At 44.1% G+C, this 24,761-nt stretch overlaps 1 protein-coding gene across 4 annotated transcripts in view; it reads left to right on the forward strand.

Moving 5' to 3' along the window:
- Positions 1–18,118: 18,118 nt before the first annotated feature.
- The window catches only part of LOC118300213 (glutamate receptor 1-like), a 41,519-nt gene continuing 34,876 nt past the window's right edge, over positions 18,119–24,761 (forward strand). For all 4 annotated transcript variants that reach the window (XR_007029881.1, XM_035624431.2, XM_047328148.1 and 1 more), the window contains exons 1-2: positions 18,119–18,363; positions 21,708–21,842. Coding sequence is in view for 3 of the 4 variants with exons in the window: in XM_035624431.2 (XP_035480324.2) it covers positions 18,276–18,363; positions 21,708–21,842 (223 nt within the window). In the remaining variant the exon portion in view is untranslated. The remainder of the gene's footprint in view (positions 18,364–21,707; positions 21,843–24,761) is intronic.

Consider the following 24,761-nt stretch of genomic DNA (forward strand, 5'->3'; position numbering starts at 1 on the left):
AAGCGGAGATCTGCAGAGAGAGAGAGTGAGGCTCACTCCAGCTTCTCCCAGCTGCTGCTGCTGCGTTTGGAACGTCGGTGTTTTGTTTCCTACGCTCAGCTCAGCTACAGCGAGGCAGAGACGGATGAGTGTTTTAAAACCTTAATTAACCAGGAGGGCCTCTTGACATTGAAATCTTTTCTAGGCATGGGGACTAAAGTTTTGCTGCACAATGTCATGTTGTGCAAACTATCGTCGGAGCCAGCAAAGTGCACAAAACAGAAAGGATAAAGAGGTGAATAAGTTCTGCTAGTGTCTCCTGTGTTCATTACAGCCACGATATGAAAGAACGGACAGTGTCGCGATGGCGCGGCTGACTAAGAAGCCCGAGGGTGGTTTCACAGTGGTTTAAAAGCATTTAGTGTTGGTGTTATTTCGTCACCATCGACTCTGTGTAAAAATACACTCCGGGGCCAGAAATTGAAGCCAAGCCTGTATTCTGTGTACTGACCAGCAGGGGGCGACTCTGTGAGAACGTGACTCTAATTCTCACTTGATTTATAACGTGAGGGAAACATTTTCCTGAGGAGATTATGGTTCAATCTCTAGTTTCAAGTCTTCTTCAATACATGATGTTCATATTGTACATTGTGGTTGCAGGTGGAGGTGGAAGTGCAGTGTCCTCGAGCGCTCAGACCACACCCCACTTCTGGTTCAGACAAACCAAGATGGCGCCGAACAAAATACTAAACTTGAGGATTTGAAAACGGCAGTTTACCAACCAGTGGGTGACGTCGCGGTGTGTTGCCAGTTGGACGCCACGCCTCATCTCCTACGTCCTGAACTCACCGTGTGGCCGTCAGTCAGCGAGGAAGGAGTCGGTTTCCTTTATTCAGTGTCTTTGCTTTAAAGACAACAGCCCTGCATATTTGCTTTTATCTTGGTGTAAAACAGTTTAAGAGGCATCTGTCTACACACCAATAAATCTGTGACTCGTGTCCGTGTGTGTGTGTGTGTGTGTGTGTGTTTGTTTTGGCAGCAGGTCTAACTGGTCTCCGGAGTGTTTGTTACAGGCTGTAAATGGGACAGTTACTCCGTCCTCCTGTACCACTGGATACACATTGCACAAGTATTTAGCACATCTATGTGTGTGTGTTTGTGTGTGTGTGTGTGTGTGTGTGGATACAGTACATGTGTATGGGCCATAAGCATCTGTGAGCATGTTTGTGTTTGCCAAAATGGTGTGTAAGTGTTTCTAATTTATTGTATTTCTTGGCAGTGTGTGGGTGTGTGCTTTGGCAAAAGATGCAGGACTGTGTGTGTGTGTGTGTGTGTGTGTGTGTGTGTGTGTGTGTGTGTGTGTGTGTGTGTGTGTGTGTGTGTGTGTGTGTGTGAGAGACAGGGAGCAGATGGGGAATTAGTCCATCAGCTGTTTATTCTGCTGACTGTACAGTTTTCATAATGACTGGACCTGAGGCACACCCACACACATACACACACACACACACACACACACACCCCCTCAGTAAACTTGTGTTTCCCTGTTTCCCTTCGCAGTTTTTAACTGTCGTCTCCCGAAATAAAACGTCTGGATCTATTCTAACCGAAGCGCAGCTCTTTAATCAGGGTGAGAACAAACGCAGTACACAGTCCCTCGTCTCCTCCGCGGTGTCTGATGATCAAGTCGCCTCGCGCTCGCAGCAGCTAAAGGTCTTTACATTGCTAAATCAGGCCCAACTTCAGAGACACTTTTCTGCTAAAATAAGAAAAAGCGAAGCAGCACTTTGGGTGTTGAGACTTTGTGGACGGAAATGTCTTCAGAGGAGTAGTGACCTTTCTTTGAATGTTTCCCTCCGTCTACAGTTGAAGTCCTGGTGTGAGTCACCGGTGTACTTTCAATGTCGCCACTTTTTAGTTATCCACAGTGACGGAAGAATAACTCAGGTCCTGTATTTACAAGTGGAAGTAGCAATACAGCACATTTTTAAATACCCAATTAAAACAAAAATGTGTCTGCGTTCAAAGATACACAGGATGATTGGTTGCAGGTGAAGGTGGACGAGCTCTCAGTCAGGCCACACCCCCAAATAGAAAACTGTTCTGCAGGAAGGATCACGAGTATTGAAGCTGCAAACATTTGATTCTGTGCAGAAAGTTCAAGTGTGTCTTCAGAAGTTACATCCTCGTTGGCAGTAGTCTGTCCGTCTGAAGGAGCAAAGAGTGACAGACGTGTGGCAGGACTCCAGCTGAAGGAGCTGCACGATTCACCAGACAGAGAAGAAGACGAGGTGTCAAACAAAGGACAAAAGAGGAAGATGGAAGTTTTTAAATGAGAAAAAAAAAAAGGAATAATTTTTCATTTTAAATGTAACATTTGAAGGCTGAAGACTGAATAAGACAGAGGGAGAACAGAGAGGAGGCCGACAGATGGGGGGATGAAACACTAACAAACTCCAGGAACAAAGAGCGAGTTGAACGAAAGAGCAACGGAGAGGAGAGCGGAGCGAGAGGGGGAGAGAGTGGAAGACGACGGCAGACGGTAAACAGACAGTTTGAAGCAGGTTAATGAGCCGACATGAAACGGAATGACAGAGCGAGGATGGTAATTAACGACGTTACGGGCTGACCTGAGAGCGGCGACACCGCCGGTACATCACACGCGCAGCCGGCGAATCAGATTAGTGGAGAATTTAGAGTTCACTTCAAAGTCGTCCCGCTAACAATGAGAGCTTTGTTGTTCAGCCGTGAGGTCTACTTGTGTTTCTTTCTGGGCTTTTTGTCGAAATAGCTGCTGATTTGTGGAAGTTTTCCTGAAGCCACAAACAAATTCTAAGAGAGAGAAAGTAAACAACCTCCTGCACCCGGCTGATTGAAGTGACAGTCTGAGAATGTACATAGAGACGGAGCCACAATATCTCACTGTGCGGCAGTGATGCTGCTAACGTGGAGGGAGAGGGGGGCGGGGCTTATGGCCTGTACTGCAGCCAGACACCAGGGGGCGATCATGATGATTTGGCTTCACTTTTGTGGGCTGTAATGTCGTATAAATCTTTAAATACAGTCTGGGGTTTCAGTGGAGTAAACACAACTAGCTACCTAACGTTAACTACCTTCATCCAATGTCAGACTTATGAACTTTTACCGACACTCGTCAATCGATCGACCGAAGCTCAGCTCTGGGCCGGGAAGAGATACGGGACGAGATGAGGAGACTGGAAGACGAAGAGAGGGGGTGATGAAGATGAGAGATTAAGATACGATCAGCATCATGTCCCATGTGCCGCTGTTTCCAGGCTTTGTGCTGAGCTAAGCTAACGGGCAAATTGCTGTAGCTTCATATTTTGAGTACAGATTTAAATTTAAAGCTGACTTGCTACATGTGAGATTTTAACTATTAAAAAAACACACAAATCAAGTCATTTTTTTACAGTGCATATTTGTAGGTGAACGATGGAATTGTGAGCTGAGAAACGTTTATAATTTTGAATTAAAAAGCCTCTTTGTCCTCCTCTCAATGTCCTGGATCAGTGCAAGGTCATGGGACCATGTGTTCACTCCATCCATCAGCGTCAGGACGCTGTGACCTCTGACCTTTGACCTTGTAGTTACATTGCTTTTTGCTATGTTGGTCATTTTGGGGAATTAAATGAAGCTTAATTTAGCTTTTTTTTTAAGCTTCTCTCAGCACCTCGTTTGGCTTTTTTCCCAGCCCCGCTCCTTGAATGTTTTTGCGCTCACGTCTCACCACCTATATCAGCGTCGCTCCGGCACGAACAGCTGTTTTCCATGAAACGGTTCCAGTGACGCCACAGTGCAGTCGCTGCCCAGCACCTGGCGAACGAGCCCCATGGTTTTTGTCCCTCAGGAGGCCGAAATCACATTAGACCCAAAAGAAGCGTGAATAATTTTCATTAAATGTCAAGGGACACAAACAATTCCTGCAAACGAATGATCGTGTGTTTGCTAACACGTTCCACACATCCGCGTTATACAGGGATAATAAGTCAATGTTGTGTTTGAAGTTTGTTGCGTTGCCTCCGAGTTGCCCAAAGACAAAAAAACAACATCATGGAAGTTTCCAGTTCTCTTTGGTTTGAGAACATTTTCAGATAATAATAATAATAATAATAATAATACATTTTATTTGTCGCGCCTTTCAAGACACCCAAGGACACCTGAAGAACATAAACAAGACATTAATAAAAGCACAGCAAATATATCAGAAGTAAAATCAGGCGACTAGTTAAAGACATTTTAGTCAATAACTTGAGGTGACTACAGTTAAACACATATAAATAAATAAAATGAAGGTAGACATGGTGGACGTTATGTTGGGTAAGCTAATCTAAACAGATGTGTTGTGAGTTGTGCTTTGAATTGCTGAAGCGAGTCCAGGAGGACATGACTACCCGCTGAACGTTTAACGTCTCGCAGACCAGTTACAGCATTCACAAGTGTTGAGTGTCAACTGTGAAAAGAAAAGAATTATGATTATTCAGAGCAAACAAAGTCTGGAGACGACTTGAGTCATTCAAACACACAAAGACTCTCGCACTCTCTTTGAGCCGTCAAGTCCATCAGACGGTTGGAACTCCCACACGACCTGAATGCAGCGTGATGCTGCCAGAGCTTCTTCCTCAGAAAGACGAGACGGGCGGGAGCTAGCTGGTTAGCATGCTAACGCCACGCGAAGGGAGGAAGTGACAGCAAACGAATGAAAACTGTTTGTGCTTCCAGGGATTTTCTTCAGACAAAACAAAAACATAAACTCGACTCCATCGGAAGTCGTTGCTCTCTGGCTAAGAGAAAAATGATGCTCATGAAATAAAGATGTGGAAAGGTTCAGGTTGAGAGAGCGAAGCGGTGCGGTACTTGTCGACTTGTTGGAAATTATTTATCACATTATTGGATCATTTATTGATGTGGAGGTGGAGGGACGGTCGTCCTGCAGCATGTTCCTCGTGAAAAAGACCAAACCAGACTCAGACTGTTTTTTTAATTCTTCTGTTTGGTCACAAAATATGATCGATTTTGTTTCGACCGCAGACCAGTGACAACTGTTTGCTCACGTTTTTAGAAATAATGTTTTTAAAGAAGATTCGGTTTCAACAAAAATGCCTTCACTTACTCACTCGACAAACAACTCTGAAGTGATCCAGAGAGGCGTGGCCACGGGGTGGAGTCATGTTGTGTCTCTTCGTAGTCTCTCTAGTGTCCGCTTGCTTCTTTTTCAAGTTGTTTTGTGTTTTGTCTCTTTGTGTTGTCATCATGTCTGTTGGTAGTTGCTTCATGTCTGTTGGTAGTTGCTCAGTGTCTGTTTGTAGTTGCTTTCTGTCTTTTTGTAGTTGCTTTGTGTCTGTTGGTAGTTGCTCAGTGTCTGTTTGTAGTTGCTTTCTGTCTTTTTGTAGTTGCTTTGTGTCTGTTGGTAGTTGCTTCATGTCTGTTGGTAGTTGCTCAGTGTCCGTTGGTAGTTGTTTTCTGTCTTTTTGTAGTTGCTTTGTGTCTGTTGGTAGTTGCTTCATGTCTGTTGGTAGTTGCTCAGTGTCCGTTGGTAGTTGCTTTCTGTCTTTTTGTAGTTGCTTTGTGTCTGTTGGTAGTTGCTTTGTGTCTGTTGGTAGTTGCTTTGTGTCTGTTGGTAGTTGCTCAGTATCTGTTTGTAGTTGCTTCATGCATGTTGGTAGTTGCTTCATGTCTATTGGTAGTTGCTCAGTGTCTGTTGGTAGTTGCTTTGTGTCTGTTGGTAGTTGCTTTGTGTCTGTTGGTAGTTGCTCAGTGTCTGTTGGTAGTTGCTTTGTGTCTGTTGGTAGTTGCTTTGTATCTGTTGGTAGTTGCTTTCTGTCTTTTTGTAGTTGCTTTGTGTCTGTTGGTAGTTGCTTCATGTCTGTTGGTAGTTGCTTTGTGTCTGTTGGTAGTTGCTCAGTGTCTGTTGGTAGTTGCTTCATGTCTGTTGGTAGTTGCTTCATGTCTATTGGTAGTTGCTCAGTGTCTGTTGGTAGTTGCTTTGTGTCTGTTGGTAGTTGCTTTGTGTCTGTTGGTAGTTGCTTCATGTCTGTTGGTAGTTGCTCAGTGTCTGTTGGTAGTTGCTTTGTGTCTGTTGGTAGTTGCTCAGTGTCTGTTGGTAGTTGCTTTGTGTCTGTTGGTAGTTGCTCAGTGTCTGTTGGTAGTTGCTTTGTGTCTGTTGGTAGTTGCTTTGTATCTGTTGGTAGTTGCTTCATGCCTGTTGGTAGTTGCTTCATGTCTGTTGGTAGTTGCTTTGTGTCTGTTGGTAGTTGCTTTGTGTCTGTTGGTAGTTGCTTTGTATCTGTTGGTAGTTGCTTCATGCCTGTTGGTAGTTGCTTCATGTCTGTTGGTAGTTGCTTTGTGTCTGTTGGTAGTTGCTTCATGTCTGTTTGTAGTTGCTTCATGTCTGTTTGTAGTTGCTTCATGTCTGTTGGTAGTTGCTTCATGTCTGTTGTTAGTTGCTTCATGTCTGTTTGTAGTTGCTTCATGTCTGTTGTTAGTTGCTTCATGTCTGTTTGTAGTTGCTTCATGTCTGTTTGTAGTTGCTTCATGTCTGTTTGTAGTTGCTTCATGTCTGTTTGTAGTTGCTTCATGTCTGTTGGTAGTTGCTTCATGTCTGTTTGTAGTTGCTTCATGTCTGTTTGTAGTTGCTTCATGTCTGTTTGTAGTTGCTTCATGTCTGTTTGTAGTTGCTTCATGTCTGTTGGTAGTTGCTTCATGTCTGTTTGTAGTTGCTCTGTGTCCCCCTGTAGCCACCGCGGGCGACATGCTGGGGACAAGGTGATCTGTGTGTCTGTGGAAATGTTCCCCTAACGCGTGGAGGCCGCGACACGCAGGGACTCACGGTTGATTGATCTTTGCGAGCCGCTCTCTCCGGGCTCCGTCCATTAGGCTCAGAGGAGTGAAGCAGGCGCTCGCCCCCGCTGCTCTGCTCACCTCGCATTAAAACATCACCGGACACCAACAGATATCATGAATATGCAAAGCCGCTCCGCGCATTGTTCAGAAGGAACAAAACTTCATCTGGGTTTAACTGTGGAGATGAAAGGAGGAGTCCACAGTAGTGACTCACGCGTCAGTCGGTGCAGCGAACACAGAGTCAGTCTTGTTGTTCGGAGCAGCTGTGGTCGACTCGTCACTCGACGCTCTTTGACACGAGAGATGGTTAACCTGGAAAAAGGTGTGATGTCAGTGCTCGACGCCCCGACGTGCTGCCGGAGGGCGTGAAGCTCCAGGTTGAAAGAAAACAACCTGTCATGATTCATGAAGACTGAGCTCATCTGGTAACGAGGCAGCTTCAACTCATCCAACGCCACGAGAGTCAAAGAGACACATCAACAGACGTGACCCAGATTCCGCAGGAAAATACTGAATGTGGAGAGATGATTAATTCTGTTATCAGATGTTTTTGTACAGTTACTCACAATAGACTTATTGAAGTATACTTATAGAAGTAGATCAACAACTGTCCTCACGTGAATCCAATCAGTCAGCAAATCTGTCTCACACTCCCAGAATCAGTCAGTAAATGTGTCTGATAGTCTTCATGAAGAAGGAGATTCTGGCTCCGCCCCTTTGTCCAGATCTAGGGTTCAGATCCACTCCGACATGTCATGGATTCTTTCTTGCTCCATGTTCCATCCTTCCACTAAGTTTACTGTAAATGTGTTTCAAGAGATTTTTAATCACAACGATAAACAATCAAACCAAGGGAAATAATCTTTGCTTGCAGGAGAGAGGACACATGGCGGCAGACGAACACGAGGAGAAACACAGGTAGCATTCACGACCCACACTGGGATGACCTGGAATCAAACACCGACCCTCTGTACCAAAGTTAGTGGTGTAACCCACTCAGCCAAACACTGATCTGGTGCCCCCCCCCAAAAAAAAACACACCATGAAGAAGAATCTTATCTCGTCTCACCGGATCCAAACTGTCAAACAGAAGCTGTTCCTGGCAGATCTAAATAAATGTGAACATTAAAGCTTATTACTGCAATAATCCACCCACCGCAGAGCCGCTTCAGCCTGGCGAGATAAACCCGACTCGCTGCAGACGGAAGGAATCATCGCAGCACGGCAGCGGCTGGAGAGCACGTCGTGATTTAAGAAACCCCAACAGAGACACTTTGTGTCCCCCTTCACATGACAGAAACATCTGTCATGTGAAGGGGGCGGGGCTTATGACCTGTACTGCAGCCGGACACCAGGGGGCGATCGTGATGATTTGGCTTCACTTTAGAGGAGCCGTCGTGTCGTCCATCTTTATTTTAGTTTAATCAAAGTTCAGAGCTGTAGCTTGAAGTATCTCTGTTCATGTCCCTCAGTGAGAGGGTTCAGATTGTTTCGTCAGACGTGTGTTTGTTGCGGCTCACGTGTTGATGGTGAGTAGAATATGTACAGAACTATAACGTGCACGTCTTGATCATCGAAGCCTTCAGATCTGATTGTGAATGAGGTCTGCTGAGTTCTTCATGTCTTGTCAACCGTCATGTTCTGTCTTTCACCTGACTTTGTTTCTTCATCTGTGAAGGTTCACGTTTCATCTTCTTTCGGCTTTCGGCGCCGTTAGATTTGCCTCTCTGTGGGAGGAATATATTTTTGTCTGACAGTTTCCCCGGTGTTGCACCACCGCCTCTCGATTTGCATGACTTTTATCCTCCCCCCATTTCGGGGCTGTAATTCAATCTTTCAAGCGGCAGCTTTTTGTACCGAGTGCAGTCAAAGCCACAGTGGTGAATTCCTCCCAGCATTTTTTTCCCCAATCCAATTTGATGTCCTACTGATCACCTCCATTTCCACGCTGAGTGCCGGAGGGGAGCGCCGCACCTCCCGCCACCAGCCCAATTTCCGTGCTGCCACGCTGCGAGGAGTTTCCGCGTCGCGAGGCAGTCGTGTCGTATAAACAGGCTCTTGCTGGGTTTCTAAACTCCTTTTGTACTTCAAGGTTTGATCAGGTTTGATCGCACATATGGGACCAAATCACGCGTCTACGTCGTGAGAACCGCAGGAAACGCGAAAGACGCGGCTTCGGGCTCCGTGTCGTCAACGTATTGGGTTTGTTTCCAGGTGGCTTTTACCTGCTGTTATAGAGTTTCCCAATTCACTAATGATTTCACATGTCAGGAACGAGGAAATGCTACAATGTTACACCAAACAGTCCTCAAATGAAATCAATGCTGCTAAGCAAATTGCACAAACTGATGGACGTCAGACATTTCAAGCAAGATCCATGATTTGTTCCCTTGGAGATGGATTAAACATCCCTTCATCACCTTGTTTGTTTGTTTGTTCGTCTGCAGGATTACGCAAAAACTGCTGAGCAGATTTCCAGGGAACTTTGGTGGAAGGATGAAGGAGGTATGTGCTCTGACGACAGACTGAATGTATAAATTGGACGTAGTCACCGGGTCTGGAAGGTGTCTGAAGGCCGTATTCTGTGTCCTGACCAGCAGGGGGCGACTCTGTGAGAGCCTGACTCTAATTCTCACTTGATTCATAACGTCAGTAAAACATTTTCCTGAGGAGTTTATGGTTCAATCTCTAGTTTCAAGTCTTCTTCAATAACATGATGGTCATTTTGTACATTATGGCCCATTTGCGGTCACATAGACCACAGTGTGTGTGTGGGGGGGGGGGGTACAGTGCGATTGACAGCTGGTACGGTGCAATCGGGGCATGGTTGCAGGTGCAGGTGGACGAGCTGGCCAAAATGGCCGCTCACAAACCGATGTGTGACGTCACGGTGGGTTGATACTCACAGACCGAACTACCGATGGACAAACTGTTTTCATTCGGTGGAGCAGCAGCTTCATGACCTGTCTCCTGTTGCCACTGGTTCGTTTCCTCTTCTACATTTTTATTCTTCCCTCATCCAGGGGTTTTTTTTCTCCCTCGTCTGTTTGCTCGTTCGTTTACCTGGTGGAGCGACGGGGACGTGAGCCGGGTAAGAAAACCGTCACATCATTTCTGTGGCGCGAGACATTTTCACTCATTCAGTTTCTCTTGAAATATTGTTTTGTCTCTTGATGTTAAAAAGAAAAGAAAGAGATCAGACGCATTTATGGTGTTGATATCTGCGAGTTTGTTCGACCACCTCAGTTTAAGCTCCTAAGCGGAGAACGTGTCGGACTGTTTGGCCTTGGCGAAGGTTTGCTCTCGACTGACTGTCCTGGCCTGCTCACGTGCTGAAAACACCAGTCTTGAACAATCATTGGTTTCGCTGATAACTTGTAAGATAAGTGTTGTTGGAGAAACACAGAAAGACCCGAGACGGGGCAGCAACAGAGCGGAGTCGTGTCGACGTTCATCCGGGAGACGGTGCCACAGCGGATCATCCTTCACTGTGATGACGTCTGATAAAGAACAACATCATGTTGTGTTCTGATCTCGCTGTTGAGCTGTCAACACACATAGAGTGTGTGACGAAGACACACACACACACACACACACACACACACACACACACACACACACAATCAGGTGTGTGTAATGTGTAATGGGGGGGGGGGGCTGATGTGTGTAAAGTGCTGAAGCTGCGTTGTTGTCACTGTTGGTTAGTCCGGAGATCTCCTCCACCAACACACACACTTATTACGTGTATACCTGTGAGGACCGTCGTTGACGTAATACATTTTGTTCCTATCAACCAACAGTTATGTTTTTTTTGTTTTTTTTTATGTAATATGTCGATCTTGTGATCCAGCAGCCACAGAGCAACATGAACTTTCATGAGGACTTTTTTCGTGTGTTTTTTCCACCTGATGAAGTCCACTGTCGCTATGGTTACGCCTGGAGTCCACGCAAGTCCGGAGTTTTCCAGCCTCTGAACTTAGAGATCAGGTGGAAACGCCGCTGGTCCACGTTCCAGCGTGAAACACTTTCATAAGTGTTTAATCAACTGAAACGAAGAATTGTTGTGTTACTGTAGAACAAGTCTTTCACGTGGCCTCGTCCGCCATGTTTCTACAGTAGCCCAGAAAGGACAAACCAGACACCGACAAGAGTCCCTTTCATGACATCACGTCACCTGGAGGCCTCTGTGGATTCTCCTAGATGCTTGGAAGGGGAGGAGTTAGACGCGGGGCATTGCAATATGCAACTTCAACCACTAGATGCCACTGTGACCGGACGAGACGCGAAAGCACAAGAGCACAAACACAAACACGCAAACACATAGGACGCATGAGGTGAGTCGACACTTTGTCGGAGAATGTGAACAGTCACAGGGCCGCTGGCGCCGTGGCAACATGACACTAGCTGAGCTTTGATTGCAGGCCCGATGGGCAGCGGGAGGTCCACAACCGCTGACAGGGACGGTGAGGATGATGATGATGGGGATTAAACCTGTGACATCTGGCTGCTGGTTCCTCTCCGCTCGCTGCAAAACCTCCAGCTCGCTGAGAACAGATCTGAGGATTAAAACACTCCTCCCTGCAGCTGCCTGCCTCGCGGCCAGCTCTGTACAACCACCACCCCGGTGTGTGTGTGTGTGTGTGTGTGTGTGTGTGTGTGTGCGTGCGTGCGTGCACTGGCTAAGTTGCTGCTTCCCTCTATGTATTTATTTGTGGCCCAGTAAATCTGCGAATCATCAACGCTGTACTGAAACACACACACACACACACACACACACACACACACACACACACAGAGTCATAGATCCCTGAAAGAGCCTAAAACCATCAAATGGCTTCAAAGAGTACCACGGTTGCCTTGACAACTGGCATAAAAAGCAATTACGGAGCGATTTCAAGCTGATTGGCTGCTAATGCTTTGACAATAAGTGTTGGTTAAGACAGACGAAGGAGGAAACGCGCCTGTCAATCAACCAATCAATTTATCAATCAATCAAGGGTACTTTTACATCTAAATCTCTTTCCTCTTCCTGTAAAACACTTGCGTTTCCTCATTCTGTCGTCCAATCAGAAAGCTTTGTGGAGTCTTTAAACTCCTCCTCCTCCTCGTGACTACCAAGTCCTGCCGTCAGCGAGCGGCGCTCGGGGACCTACACCGCCCTGGGTCCGGTCCACAGGTGGAGGCGGAGGTGAGAAGTTCCTCGACATCCTGCTGCCGCGAACACGTCGAACCGCGGAGGGAACGGAGACGAAGCCGCTCGACATTTAAGAAATAAAAGACAAGAGGAATGAAAAAGAGTTTGTTTGTTACATCCACGTGAAACCTCGACGCTGTTCTTCCTCTGTTGATGTTTTATGTAACTTTGAGGCCAAACTGTCGCCTGGAGAAGTTTCATGAAGTCAAACACTCACTTTCTCTCTTTCCATCTCTCCCTCTCTTTTATTTTGACAGGTCTCACAGTTGGGACCCCCCCCCCCCCCTGAAAGATGAAGGAAGACTCTTCCTCCTCTCGTCTCCTGGATCTCGTAAGCGCTGCTGACAGCCGCGCCGGTGGACGGACGACTTCCCTTCCTCCACTTCCTGTGAGGCGAGGAGACGGAGGAGGAACTGATCGGGTTACGTTTGTGTAAAACCCCGATTTTGAATGAGTTTCATCTCTTGTTCCTTTAGCGTAGACGCTATGAGCGGAAATGTGTTTGTTCATTTGTTTCCAGAGAGGAAAACAGAAACACAGAAATCTCCTCACTTCACCTCCGTGTTCCCGACTTTAACTCACATGAAGTTCGGCCTCCAGCGCTGCACAAAGTGCTTTTTTGTCTTAAGTGCTTTTGTTAAAACTGCCTCGCTAAACAGTTTCCGTCTGAGCAGGACCTGAACCTGCGACCGCGGCGGCGGCGGCTCACTTGATGCCGTGTGACAGCGGTAATGCACAAAGGCCCATGAATAAAACACAAAACACTTCCTGGTTCGCTCAGGTGTTAAAGGAACAGTTCATCCGCTACACTGTGAATACAGCGGCTTCAGGAATTTAAATGCTCATCAATTGAATGATGACAGATACTTTTAAAACACAGCGACAAAGTGTTTAAAGATCCATGAAAGACTCCACCCTGATATTGGTTCTTCATGTCACCACGTTCTTCTCTCGGCCACCGGGACGCGGTCTTCAGGAAAAATTACGACTTGATTATTACGGCACAAAGGAACTGCTTCATTCGTAGTGTAGCCCAAACAAGGAAGAGAATGACGTGCTCCTGGTTTCCATCCGCAGTGATGGAAATGACAGAACGTTTAACTCCAGGTTATTTGTTCTAACTGGAATTTTTACGGTTGTTTTTGGCTCTGGACAGTCGCCAGGCCGCAGGCTGTTGAGTTAGCCACGATGCTAACGCTGCCGCTAGTTAATGCTAGGAGCCGGAAAACGAAGGAGGAGCTTCAGTGGACAAACTTTCTTTCTTCCTCCTCCGTTATTTCCAGAGTGACGTTGACAACTCTGAGGAAAGGAGATGGAGATCCAGGAGACGCTCTGAGGAAAAGTACCTGCGTCCTCACCGGCGTCCTTACGACGGCGGCCAAACCGTGATACCACCTGGGACCACCAGGGGGCAGCAACGTTGTCCGTTGCCTCTGTAATGGATTCTTTCTTGGCCAATGTTCCATCTGTTCAAACAGGGTAAGAGCAAAACAAAGCTGATCTCCGGGATTAACTTCATCAGGAGGAAAACATTAAATCTTCAGCGTTGGTTCATTATTGTGTTTTAATTGTTCGACAGAGCAACATCGGGTGAGTTTCCACGTATTAGTTTCAGTACGTGTACATTATACAGTACAGTGATGATCACACACATACAGCCGGAGGACGGTGCGTGTGTTTTATTAATGGGTGACCTGTTATGGATTCACATGCTGAGGTTGTGTGAACTCACACTTAAGACTAATTATTTCTCCTTCTGATTCTGGGTCGGATGAAATCAGTCACATCTCTGCAGCAGGACTCGCGTCGACTCTCTGCTCCTTCGTCATCTCGTTAAAAAAATGCCGTAAACTCGACATTTGATGGCACGTTTGCAGCATCTACGTGCAACATTATAGCTGCACAGGAAGTTTTCTTCATCCCCGAAAAAGAGACGTGAGGTGAAACAGCCCCAACGTCTGCACTTTAGTTTCCACGAGGGAGCTCGGACACGATCAATAACAACAATGGCTTCGCAGAGCAGTCGGCGTTTATACAGTTTTAAAAGCTGCAACGGATGAGAACCTTTTCCTAAAGTGCAAAAAAAGAAAAGTAACAAGCAATATGTTACGTTGGAAGTAAATTGTAAGTTTAATGCTCTGGGGATGAAAGTCACAACACACGCTTCTCATAAGGATTTGATATCATGTGGAGTCAAATCTAAAAACCGACGTTTTACAAAAGTATAAGATTCAAATTCTAACGTTGTCAAAACGTATTAAAGGCTTTACACAACTTACAGACACAAAACAGAGAAAACTGTTTTTTATTGGATTATTCACAGATGATAATCACAGAAATCCTTCTGTTTTTTTTCAAAACAAAATCAACATGAAATGAAAATGATCATTGATCAATTCCACATGAGATCGTCAATTGTGTCCAGTTTTCAAAGGTTTTAATGATCAAACTGGTTCATGAGAAGTTTCAGTCACATTTAAAAAAAAGAAATTCACCGATCGTCTTTATATACAGTCAGTGATCATCTTTATATACAGTCAGTGATCGTCTTTATATACAGTCAGTGATCATCTTCATATACAGTCAGTTATTGTCTTCATATACAGTCAGTTATTGTCTTCATATACAGTCAGTGATCGTCTTTATATACAGTCAGTGATCATCTTTATATACAGTTGAGGGGGTGGGGGGGACCACAACAACAGTGGCAGCGTACAGTATGAACACGTCCAGTCCACATCTATGATTTACGCTCAGTGGAGGTGAATATGAGGACTGAGCAGCTTTTACACACACAAACACACACACACACACACACACACACACTACATGGGTAAAACAGTGCTGTGTGGGCACAATGCCATCATCATTTATTCATTCCTCCATCATCCTTTATGGAAATTAAAAGCATTAAAAGCATCACTCTTTCATGAGCCCACGAGCTCTTAGAGATAATTTAATGTATAGAAATATTGTATGTGTGTCGGACCTGAAGGCAACAGCAGCCGCGATAAACAGCAGCTGTGTTTCACATTCATGTCAGACAGCTCCGACTGAAGCGCTCGCAGCACAGCGACACACACACACACACACACACACACACACACACACACACACAAAATGCAATGAAACGAACATTAAATTTTGATTTGAACATGTGAAGACTTTGTTCCTTTACAGATCACATGACAGCTACATGGACTGGGCAGAAGACAACCACTAAAGGTTTGACCACTGGATTTAATATTTTCCTTATATACTCAACATGTGATGATGCCTGCGTCCCATAGCAAAAGACCTCGTTTACATTTTCTTTGTGATTTATTTTCAACCACCCGTCATTCAAGGCTGTTCTTAAGTTTGATGCTCGGCTCTAAAGTCGTTTCTGTCCCGGAACAGTGACGAGGTTTTAACGGTAACAAAAGGAAAATTACTGAAGTGAGTCGCCGCAAATCCACGTCTGTAATCAGGATTCGTTCATGAATGATATTTGCTAACACCACTGCTATGCTGCTAATGCCACTTCTACCACTGCTAACATCACTGCTTCCACTGTTACTGATGATAATATCATTGCTAATGCTACTTACACCACTGCTACCACTGCTAATATCACTGCTTCCACTGCTAATATCACTGCTTCCACTGCTATTATCACTGCTAATATCACTCATTCCACCGCTAATATCACTGCTAATATCACTGCTTCCACTGCTTTTATCACTGCTAATATCACTCATTCCACTGCTAATATCACTGCTAATATCACTGCTTCCACTGCTATTATCACTGCTAATATCATTGCTTCCACTGCTATTATCACTGCTAATATCACTGCTTCCACTGCTATTATCACTGCTAATATCACTGCTTCCACTGTTACCGCTGCTAATATCACTGCTACCACTGCTATTATCACTCATTCCACTGATAATATCACTCATTCCACTGATAATATCACTCATTCCACTGCTAATATCACTCATTCCACTGATAATATCACTCATTCCACTGATAATATCACTCATTCCACTGATAATATCACTCATTCCACTGATAATATCACTGCTTCCACTGCTAATATCACTCATTCCACTGATAATATCACTCATTCCACTGATAATATCACTCATTCCACTGCTAATATCACTGCTTCCACTGCTAATATCACTGCTTCCACTGCTAATATCACTCATTCCACTGCTAATATCACTCATTCCACTGCTAATATCACACATTCCACTGATAATATCACTCATTCCACTGATAATATCACTCATTCCACTGATAATATCACTGCTTCCACTGCTAATATCACTCATTCCACTGCTAATATCACTGCTTCCACTGCTAATATCACTCATTCCACTGATAATATCACTCATTCCACTGATAATATCACTCATTCCACTGATAATATCACTCATTCCACTGATAATATCACTGCTTCCACTGCTAATATCACTCATTCCACTGCTAATATCACTGCTTCCACTGCTAATATCACTCATTCCACTGCTAATATCACTCATTCCACTGATAATATCACTCATTCCACTGATAATATCACTCATTCCACTGATAATATCACTCATTCCACTGATAATATCACTGCTTCCACTGCTAATTTCACCGCTACCACTGCTAATGCCACTGTTACCACAGCTAACGCATCTGCTAACATCACTGTTACCACTGCTAATACCACTGCTAATGCCAACACCACTTCTATTACTTCAGATTGCTGTTCCTTTGCTACAACCACAACTCTAGTGAAACCACGTAGCCAACTCTTTTTGTAGAAACGCACTTGATTGTTTTGTCTATTTCCAAACATCAGGTCAGGTTTGAGATTGAAAGTGCGTGTTGTTTGTCTTTACTTTCACACACTGAACCTTGACTTGCATCACGTTCAGCCAACAGCAATGTTTTCAGTCGTCTCCTGTTGTTACTCTGGTGCAGTAGTCGTCTTGGGTTCTACTTGGTTGTCCAAGTGCTGCGAAACAACCGATAACAAAACAATAAATAGTGAAATGTCTCACTCTTTCTGTCGCTGGCTTTGTCTGTATTTTTTTCTGTTAGAAATCTCTGAAAATATCTTTGAACAACAGCAAATCCCTGTTTTCACAGCAATGACAGGATCATTTGTGGTTGTGGTGACATCTTGGACCTTTTAATGTCTCTTTTGGAAGCGGAGTTACTTGGTTTTTAAAGAAATGTGATAGAAGTTGGATCATCTGTCTTATTTCAGTGCATCCACCTCCGCTACCGTTTCCCTGTTTGATTTAATAATGAGTCAGGGACGTGGATGAAAGAGGGATTGTTCCCTCTCTGGTTCCATGTTGTCTCAGTAAATTGGCTCTTTGGAAAGTGAAAAGAAGGAGATTATCAGCGTCACGTTTATTCCTTGTGTGGGCAAATTGTGTAGGAGTTCGGTTTAATGCTTTTCCTTTGGTCCCGATGAAGAAATGAACCAAAACCTGTTCTTCTGTCAGGATCAACACCGGATCACGTGTGTGAACAAACCATGGAATATTCACTAATTCATGTGAGAAGAATATATAGAGCAAAATAAAATGAAGTTATCTTTAGCGACATTAGCATCATGGCTCAAGAGATCGGCAGCCGATTGGTCGGTCCAACAGAAATATACCTCAACACCGATTGGATGGGGAAAAAATTCTAACACTCAGACAATTTTTGATTTTGGGAATTTAGTTACTGATGTTTATCAGACTTTGATTGAGAAAGAGGGAGAGAGAGATGTGGACAAAGAGGAGGCAGAGAAAGGGGAGAGAGAGAGAGAGGGAGGTAGAACAGAGCCAGTAAACTCTCTCTCTCTCTCTACCTCCCCCCCTCTCTCTCTCTCTCTCTCTCTCTCTCTCTCTCTCTCTCTCTCTCTCTCTCTCTACCTCCCCCCTCTCCCCCCCCCCCTCTCTCTCTCCCTCTCTCTCTCTCTCTCTCTCTCCACCTCTCTCTCCCCCCCTCTCTCTCTCTCTCTCTCTCTCTCTCCACCTCTCTCTCCCCCCCCCCTCTCTCTCTCTCTCTCTCTCTCTCTCCACCTCTCTCCCCCCCCCCTCTCTCTCTCCACCTCTCCCTCTCTCTCTCTCTGAGACTCAGACTGACGCAGCTGCCGGTGGATGTGAGTCCGTGTCCGGGCTGAGGCGGATCTGTGTCTGCTCTCGGTGTGAATGGGATTAACGCCGGTTGTTCCGCGTCTCCTGTCGCTGCTGCTGGAGGAACCATGCGTCCGCGGCTCCCCCCGGTGTCTCTCCTGCTGCTGCTGCTCGGACTCTGCAGCGGCACAAGTTTCCCAAGTAATATCAACATAGGTGAGTGAGCGGAGCTCCGGGACATTTTTATTTTCAATGATCCTCTAAGAATGTATTCTGAATCCAAAATACGTTCTACATCATATTCATATGTTGTGATCTGGGCGGTTATTTGCGTTCACATCACACCCATCAATTATCATATGCATCCACATAATGACGCACTGTGTTGAGATTCTATCAACTCCTGTTTGTACTGTTTCTTTAAATAATAATTTATTGACTTCCAATTATTAATATTTTATTGATATTTTATATCCTGTAAAAAATATTCATCATGAAATGTTAGTGCTGGAATGTTCCTGTTGTGACTTGCAGTATATATATTATGTTTATATAAATTCCCAGTCAGCTCCTGTAATAAAAACGGCTGTAGCCGGGATTCCCTCTGTGAGCTATACAGTATATTAGTATTCATGAATTCATGTTGCGACTTACAGTATCTTGTGTCTCTTGAACTTAAATATTCTCACAACAACAGAAACAGAAGAATATTCCCACAGTGACGTAGCTTTGTTCAGGTGCTTGAAACTACAGTAACATTGTGTTTTTTTTTTTACTACAATAGGATAAGAATCAGAATCATGGACAGAGGCATATAGAAATATTATATATATATCAGCACCAAGGACAGAGGCATATAGAAATATTATATATATCAGCACCAAGGACAGAGGCATATCGTAATATTTTAGATATCAGAACCATGGACAGAGTCATATCATAATATTTTAGATATCAGAACCATGGACAGAGTCATATCATAATATTTTATATATCAGCACCATGGACAGAGGCATATAGAAATATTATAGATATCAGCACCATGGACAGAGGCATATAGAAATATTATAGATATCAGCACCATGGACAGAGGCATATAGAAATATTATAAATATCAGCACCATGGACAGAGGCATATATCCCTACTTTGGATGTTTTCTAATCTGTGAAGACAATAATCCTGTCAAATGATTTCCCATATTGAGTTACGTTGTTTGTGTGTACTTGTACTTGTACGTAGTGTGTGTGTGTGTGTGTGTGTGTGCGTGTGTGTGTGTGTGTGCGCGCGCGCGCGCGTGTGTGTAGCCTCCAGTCTCTCACTATAATCCCGTAATAATGTTCCTCTAATGATTTATTTCACAAGAGGCTGCGAACAATAATTATTTTCCACAATCTGCTGTTATGCCAATTATTTTTTTTCTATCAATTAAAAAAAAATGAAATGTTTAATTAAGAACATTATGAATTCACTGTTTTGCTCCAGAGCCCGAGGTGTTTTTTTTCCTTCAGCAAGCGTTATTTCATTTATTCAGTCATATATACGAGGAAAGGAAAAGTTTGGTCCTTTTTCATTTGAAGATTGACTAAAGTGATCAATCGCTTTTCAGGATTGTTGCCGGTTGATTTTCTTTTCATTGACCAACTGATTGATCACGTTTCACCGGCGCTCCAGTGATATTGTTGCGTTTTACAAAGGTAAAAAGTCCCTGTTGTGTGTTTAATGGTTCCTGTAATATTCACTGTGGGATCGTTCAGGAGGTTCGAGATGATGATGATGATGATGATGATGATGATGATGATGATGATGACATGGCAGCCTCCAAATAGTCTTTACAATATTTCAGTTATATTTCTCCAGATTGACTGATGCTGCTTCACGACACTGTTTATCTGAACCTCGCTGCGCTGCCGTTGTCTCCACACGTTGTCTCCACACGCAGGCAACGAAAACAGGAAATTAAATTCATCCTCAATTTGCACAAAGATTTGAAAAAACACTGACACACACACACACACATATGCTCTTGCAGGAAGATTCAGCGGCGGTGGAAAGTAACTGTACTTCACTTATCATTTGAGTATTTTTATTTGATGCTACTTTGTACTTTTAAGTAAATACACTTTTACATGAAGAACTTTAAAAAAGAAAATATAATCAACAAAATGAAGTCAGATTAATTGTTATAGGAGAAAGACAAGAGAAGAACATCCATGAGCCTGAGTACTTCTACTTTTGGACTTTTACCTGTAACACAGTGTTTCTGCTCTGTGGTTCTGTTATTCTTGGAGACACTTTAGTTCAGTACAATACAGACGTTCATCTTCTTGTTGGAGCTGAAGTTAAGTTTCATCACAGTGACCTCAGTTCCAAAATGTCCAGTTTCCCTTTTCAACGAGGAGATTTTTGTTTCAGTGGAGATTAATCGATATCAAAAGAGTCGGTGATTAATCTAGTATTTGATTACTAATCGTTTAATCGACTAACTGTTGCAGCTCTAGCTGAGGGACGTTGTAGGTCATGACATATATCATACCTCTGACATTAACGAGTCTCTAACCCGACGGCATCACACGTCACTTCTCTCCGGATGTGTTCACTGAGTCAGTGAGTCCGTCTGTCAGAGCAGATGGAGGCTTCCAGCCTTCATATCGCTGATGAATAAATCTTATACTCTTCCACTAATATCCCCATAACACACCCACGTTCTCCAGTTTAACAGCGCCAAGTGAAATTAGCTTCAAATTAAATCACATCACTTGACCATGAGCGTTGTTCACCTCATGGTCCATTTAAAAGAAAAATCCACGTTTCTCCTTCGATTCCAGTGTGTCTGTAAGAAATTAATCTGGACTTGTTTCATCTTCACATGATTGAATATCTTACATTAACTGAAGTATTCAAATATTTACTTTTGAGGCAGCTTAATATTTTACTGTTTTAATAGTCTCATACTTCACGTCACTACGTGTGTCTGTCATCTTTAGTTACACTTTACTTAACAGACAAAAACAATCAGGAGATTGTAGAGTAAATAATCAATAAGAATACAAAAGCAAATCAACCTTTTAAATGCCTGTAAAAAATCTTTATGTTAATCCAGTTAATTATTTTTCCCTTTAATCTGCACTTTATATGAATTATTGTATCATTTAGATTAATAATTAAATTAATAAACAATGGGTTATTACTTTTACCTGACACTTTTTGTCGTCCGTACTGTTTCATCGTAGGAAATAAAGTATCGGGACGAATCACGGCTAGCCATCTATCTACATTATCCATCTAACTACATTATCCATCTAACTAGATTATCTATCTATCTATCTACATCATCTATCTATCTACATTATCCATTTATATATCTACATTATCTATCTATCTACATTATCTCTCTCTAAGTCTTTCTATCTGTCGGGTCTTAGCGGAGGTTTAAACTCTACTGAGCAACATTGCTTTCTTTATTTTAAGCTGATGTGCACAGTTTCTTCTGATTCTTTATCCTTTTCCGTTTCAAACTGAAAATAACTCTCGCTCAATGTGAATCTGTGTTTGTCGACAGGAGGCCTTTTCCCCACCGGCTCCCACGAGTACGAAGTTTTCCGCTTCGCGCTGGCGCAGCACCAGGACGTCCCGAAGCTGGTGCCTCAGGTGGACATGGTGGACACGGGGAGCAGCTTCGCCATGACCTACGCCTGTAAGTTCAGAGACCAGTGGGCTTCGCCAACTTTTCTTATTTTGCCTTTTCGACATGAACAGGAGTTTTCCATGAATCAACGCAGAACTTCCTGCAGCTGTTGTCGCAGATATTCCTCCACAGTCAGTTCAGATGATTTCTCTGGATTCCGCTTCATGAAATTATATTTTTGTTTTGATTCAATTCCGAATCAAATGACTTGATTGAGAAAGTGTTGCTCATTTCCTGCGTTCAACACAAAAACAACATGGCCGACTGTGACAAGATGTCGTTTTGCTGCATGATAGTCTTGAGGTCTACGTTGCTGTTTTGTTGATGGTTCACGAGTCACAGTGACGATTTGCCGCCATTGTTGTCGTGACGTCAGATGTGAAGGAAAAAGTTCCTTGTCCTTCTGTTGAATTGGTTCATCTGCAGATTTGAAACAAAAAGTCTCACACATTTTTTTCTTATCGGCTGATATAAAATGTTCTTGCGTCTGATTTTGGGTCTTTTGAGACGAGGTGCACCTCTGAAGTAAAAGTGGGAAAACTACTGCTACTACTGCTGCTGAGGTAACTATGGTAACTAAGATCATCGTCATATTATGAGCAAGAATCAGTTTTATTTTAAAATGAATTAATTCATATTTTTTTCACTTGTTATGGTCAGTTTAAATGAAGAAAAAGAGGCACAAAAATAAATACATAATATACAAATAAATTAACAACAGGAAATTGTGATGTATCAACAGGAAGTTGTCATTTGTCATCAGGAAGTTGTGATTTATCAACAGGAAGTTGTAATTTGTCATCAGGAAGTTGTGATTTATCAACAGGAACTTTAACAGGTAATTTATGAAGTTTCAAATTGTCACCCTGATGAACCATTCAACACAAAGTTGTTTAATGTTGTATAGATACAAATGAACAGAGATCAGATTCATCACATTTGATGTTGACCATGTATCGTGTCTTTCCACTGCGTTGTGAATGTATATTCTGCTCTGGTGGTTTATGTGAAGTAACGTTAGCTTCGGCGTCCCGCTCACCTCGGCCGGTGTGAGCGTCCTGCAGGTCCGTGAAGGTGCCGCCTGCTCAGCGTCACGGGTCAGCGCCTCGCTCCTCCACCATCAGACGCCGCTCAGCGGAGCTGGGATTAAGGGAGGATCGAGGCTTTGGAAGCGCAGACAGCAGCAGTAAATGGACTCCGGCTCCAGGGGACGTTCAGGGAACAACGTGCTGACCTTGTTTCCTTCTGCCCCAAAACCACTGCAGTTACCAGCCGCTGTCGCCGCACCTGCATCTACATCAGCACGTATGATCTCTGAGCACACACACAGGAGTAAAGAAATACTGAGGTCATTCCTCAAAGTCCCCGGCTACCTCCTCAAGTCTCCGAAATGTATGACTTATTCAGATTTCTCAGAATTTGCTTTTCATGAAAAAATACCTTTTCGAAATTGAGAAATTCTTTTGATCAAATTCCTCTTGAAGTTAACAACTAAACCGGGCCAGTGACACGTTACCCTGTTTAGCATCTATCAGCTGGATATGACGAAGTAGCCACGCTGCTCCTCAGACGCTCCGGGTCATTCTGCTCAGACTTTGCTCGCTGCTTTAACTGAAGAGTGCGAATGCTGCTGGATTTTGTCTCATGTCTCTTTGGTCCCCGGGGGACGACACTCTCCCCTCTGGGTGATGAACTCGTGACGACATCGATGTTACCAACAAGTCTCTTACTTTGTGTTTTGCGCTCTCGCTCGCTGCCTCGAACACGTGGGCCCGTCTGTCGGTGCTGGTGAACCTTCAACACATCCGGAGCGTATTTTAACCGTTGCTGTCGCCACGTGCTCAGACTCTGCGTCTCTGTGAGCACACTTTCACCACTGGTACTCGCCAACGACACAACGTCACTATCTTCAGAGGGTCAATAGGTCGAGGCTCACGGTGAACTTTCATCGCCATTTCAAATGGTGCATTTTAAAATTCAAACACGTCATCACAGTTTGAATGTGAACTCCTTCGTCCCACATTCGACTGAATCTTTGTCTGAATCTTAAATAGGAAGTGAAAGAAAGTGACGGGCCTGCTGTCGACCACCAGAGGAGTGTGTGTGTGTGTGTGTGTGTGGGAGTGAGTTTGTTGTTGCGGCAAATAATAAAAACATCCTATTATCAAGGAACCCAAATGGAGTCGGGCGCTTTGGCAAAACGACACGATGTCGCATTCATGCCAACGAATCAGCCTGAATCAAACGGAGGTGACTGAATAGACGTGAAGTGAATGGGCAGAGAGAGAGAGAGAGAGAGAGGGAGAGAGAGAGAGAGGGAGAGAGAGAGAGAGGGAGAGAGAGAGAGAGGGAGAGAGAGAGAGAGAGAGGGAGAGAGAGAGAGAGAGAGAGGGAGAGAGAGAGAGAGAGAGAGAGAGAGAGAGAGAGGGAGAGAGAGAGGGAGAGAGAGAGAGAGGGAGAGAGAGAGAGAGAGAGAGGGAGAGAGAGGGAGAGAGAGAGAGGGAGAGAGAGAGAGAGGGAGCATCTCAGTCTAACAGAGCATGTAACAGTGTTTCTGAATAGAGCTCCAACCTGAGTGTCACCTCCTGTTAACGCAGTCTCAGGCTCTGCTGCACATTACAAAACACATTTTTCCTCCCTGGTCTTTTTTGACAGTGTGAAATAATGAGTTCAGGCCGAGCGGCTGAAAATCAACACGTCAGCAAAGACGAGTGGAAGTGAAGGAAACTGGTCGGAGCCGAGAAAAGGGACGTTTCTTATTGGCTGTTCAGCTGCAGGTTCGTGTGTCTGATCACTTTGATTCTCATTAGTTATTTGATGATATAATAAAACGGGGATCAGACATCATGATTGACAGCTGACGTGGACCTGTGATTAGTCAAGAGCGTGTGTGTGGGCGGGGCCTCGGCACCACGCCTCCACTCCATG

Source organism: Scophthalmus maximus, chromosome 2, assembly GCF_022379125.1.
Source record: "Scophthalmus maximus strain ysfricsl-2021 chromosome 2, ASM2237912v1, whole genome shotgun sequence".
In the NCBI taxonomy this organism is placed as follows: Eukaryota; Metazoa; Chordata; class Actinopteri; order Pleuronectiformes; family Scophthalmidae; genus Scophthalmus; species Scophthalmus maximus.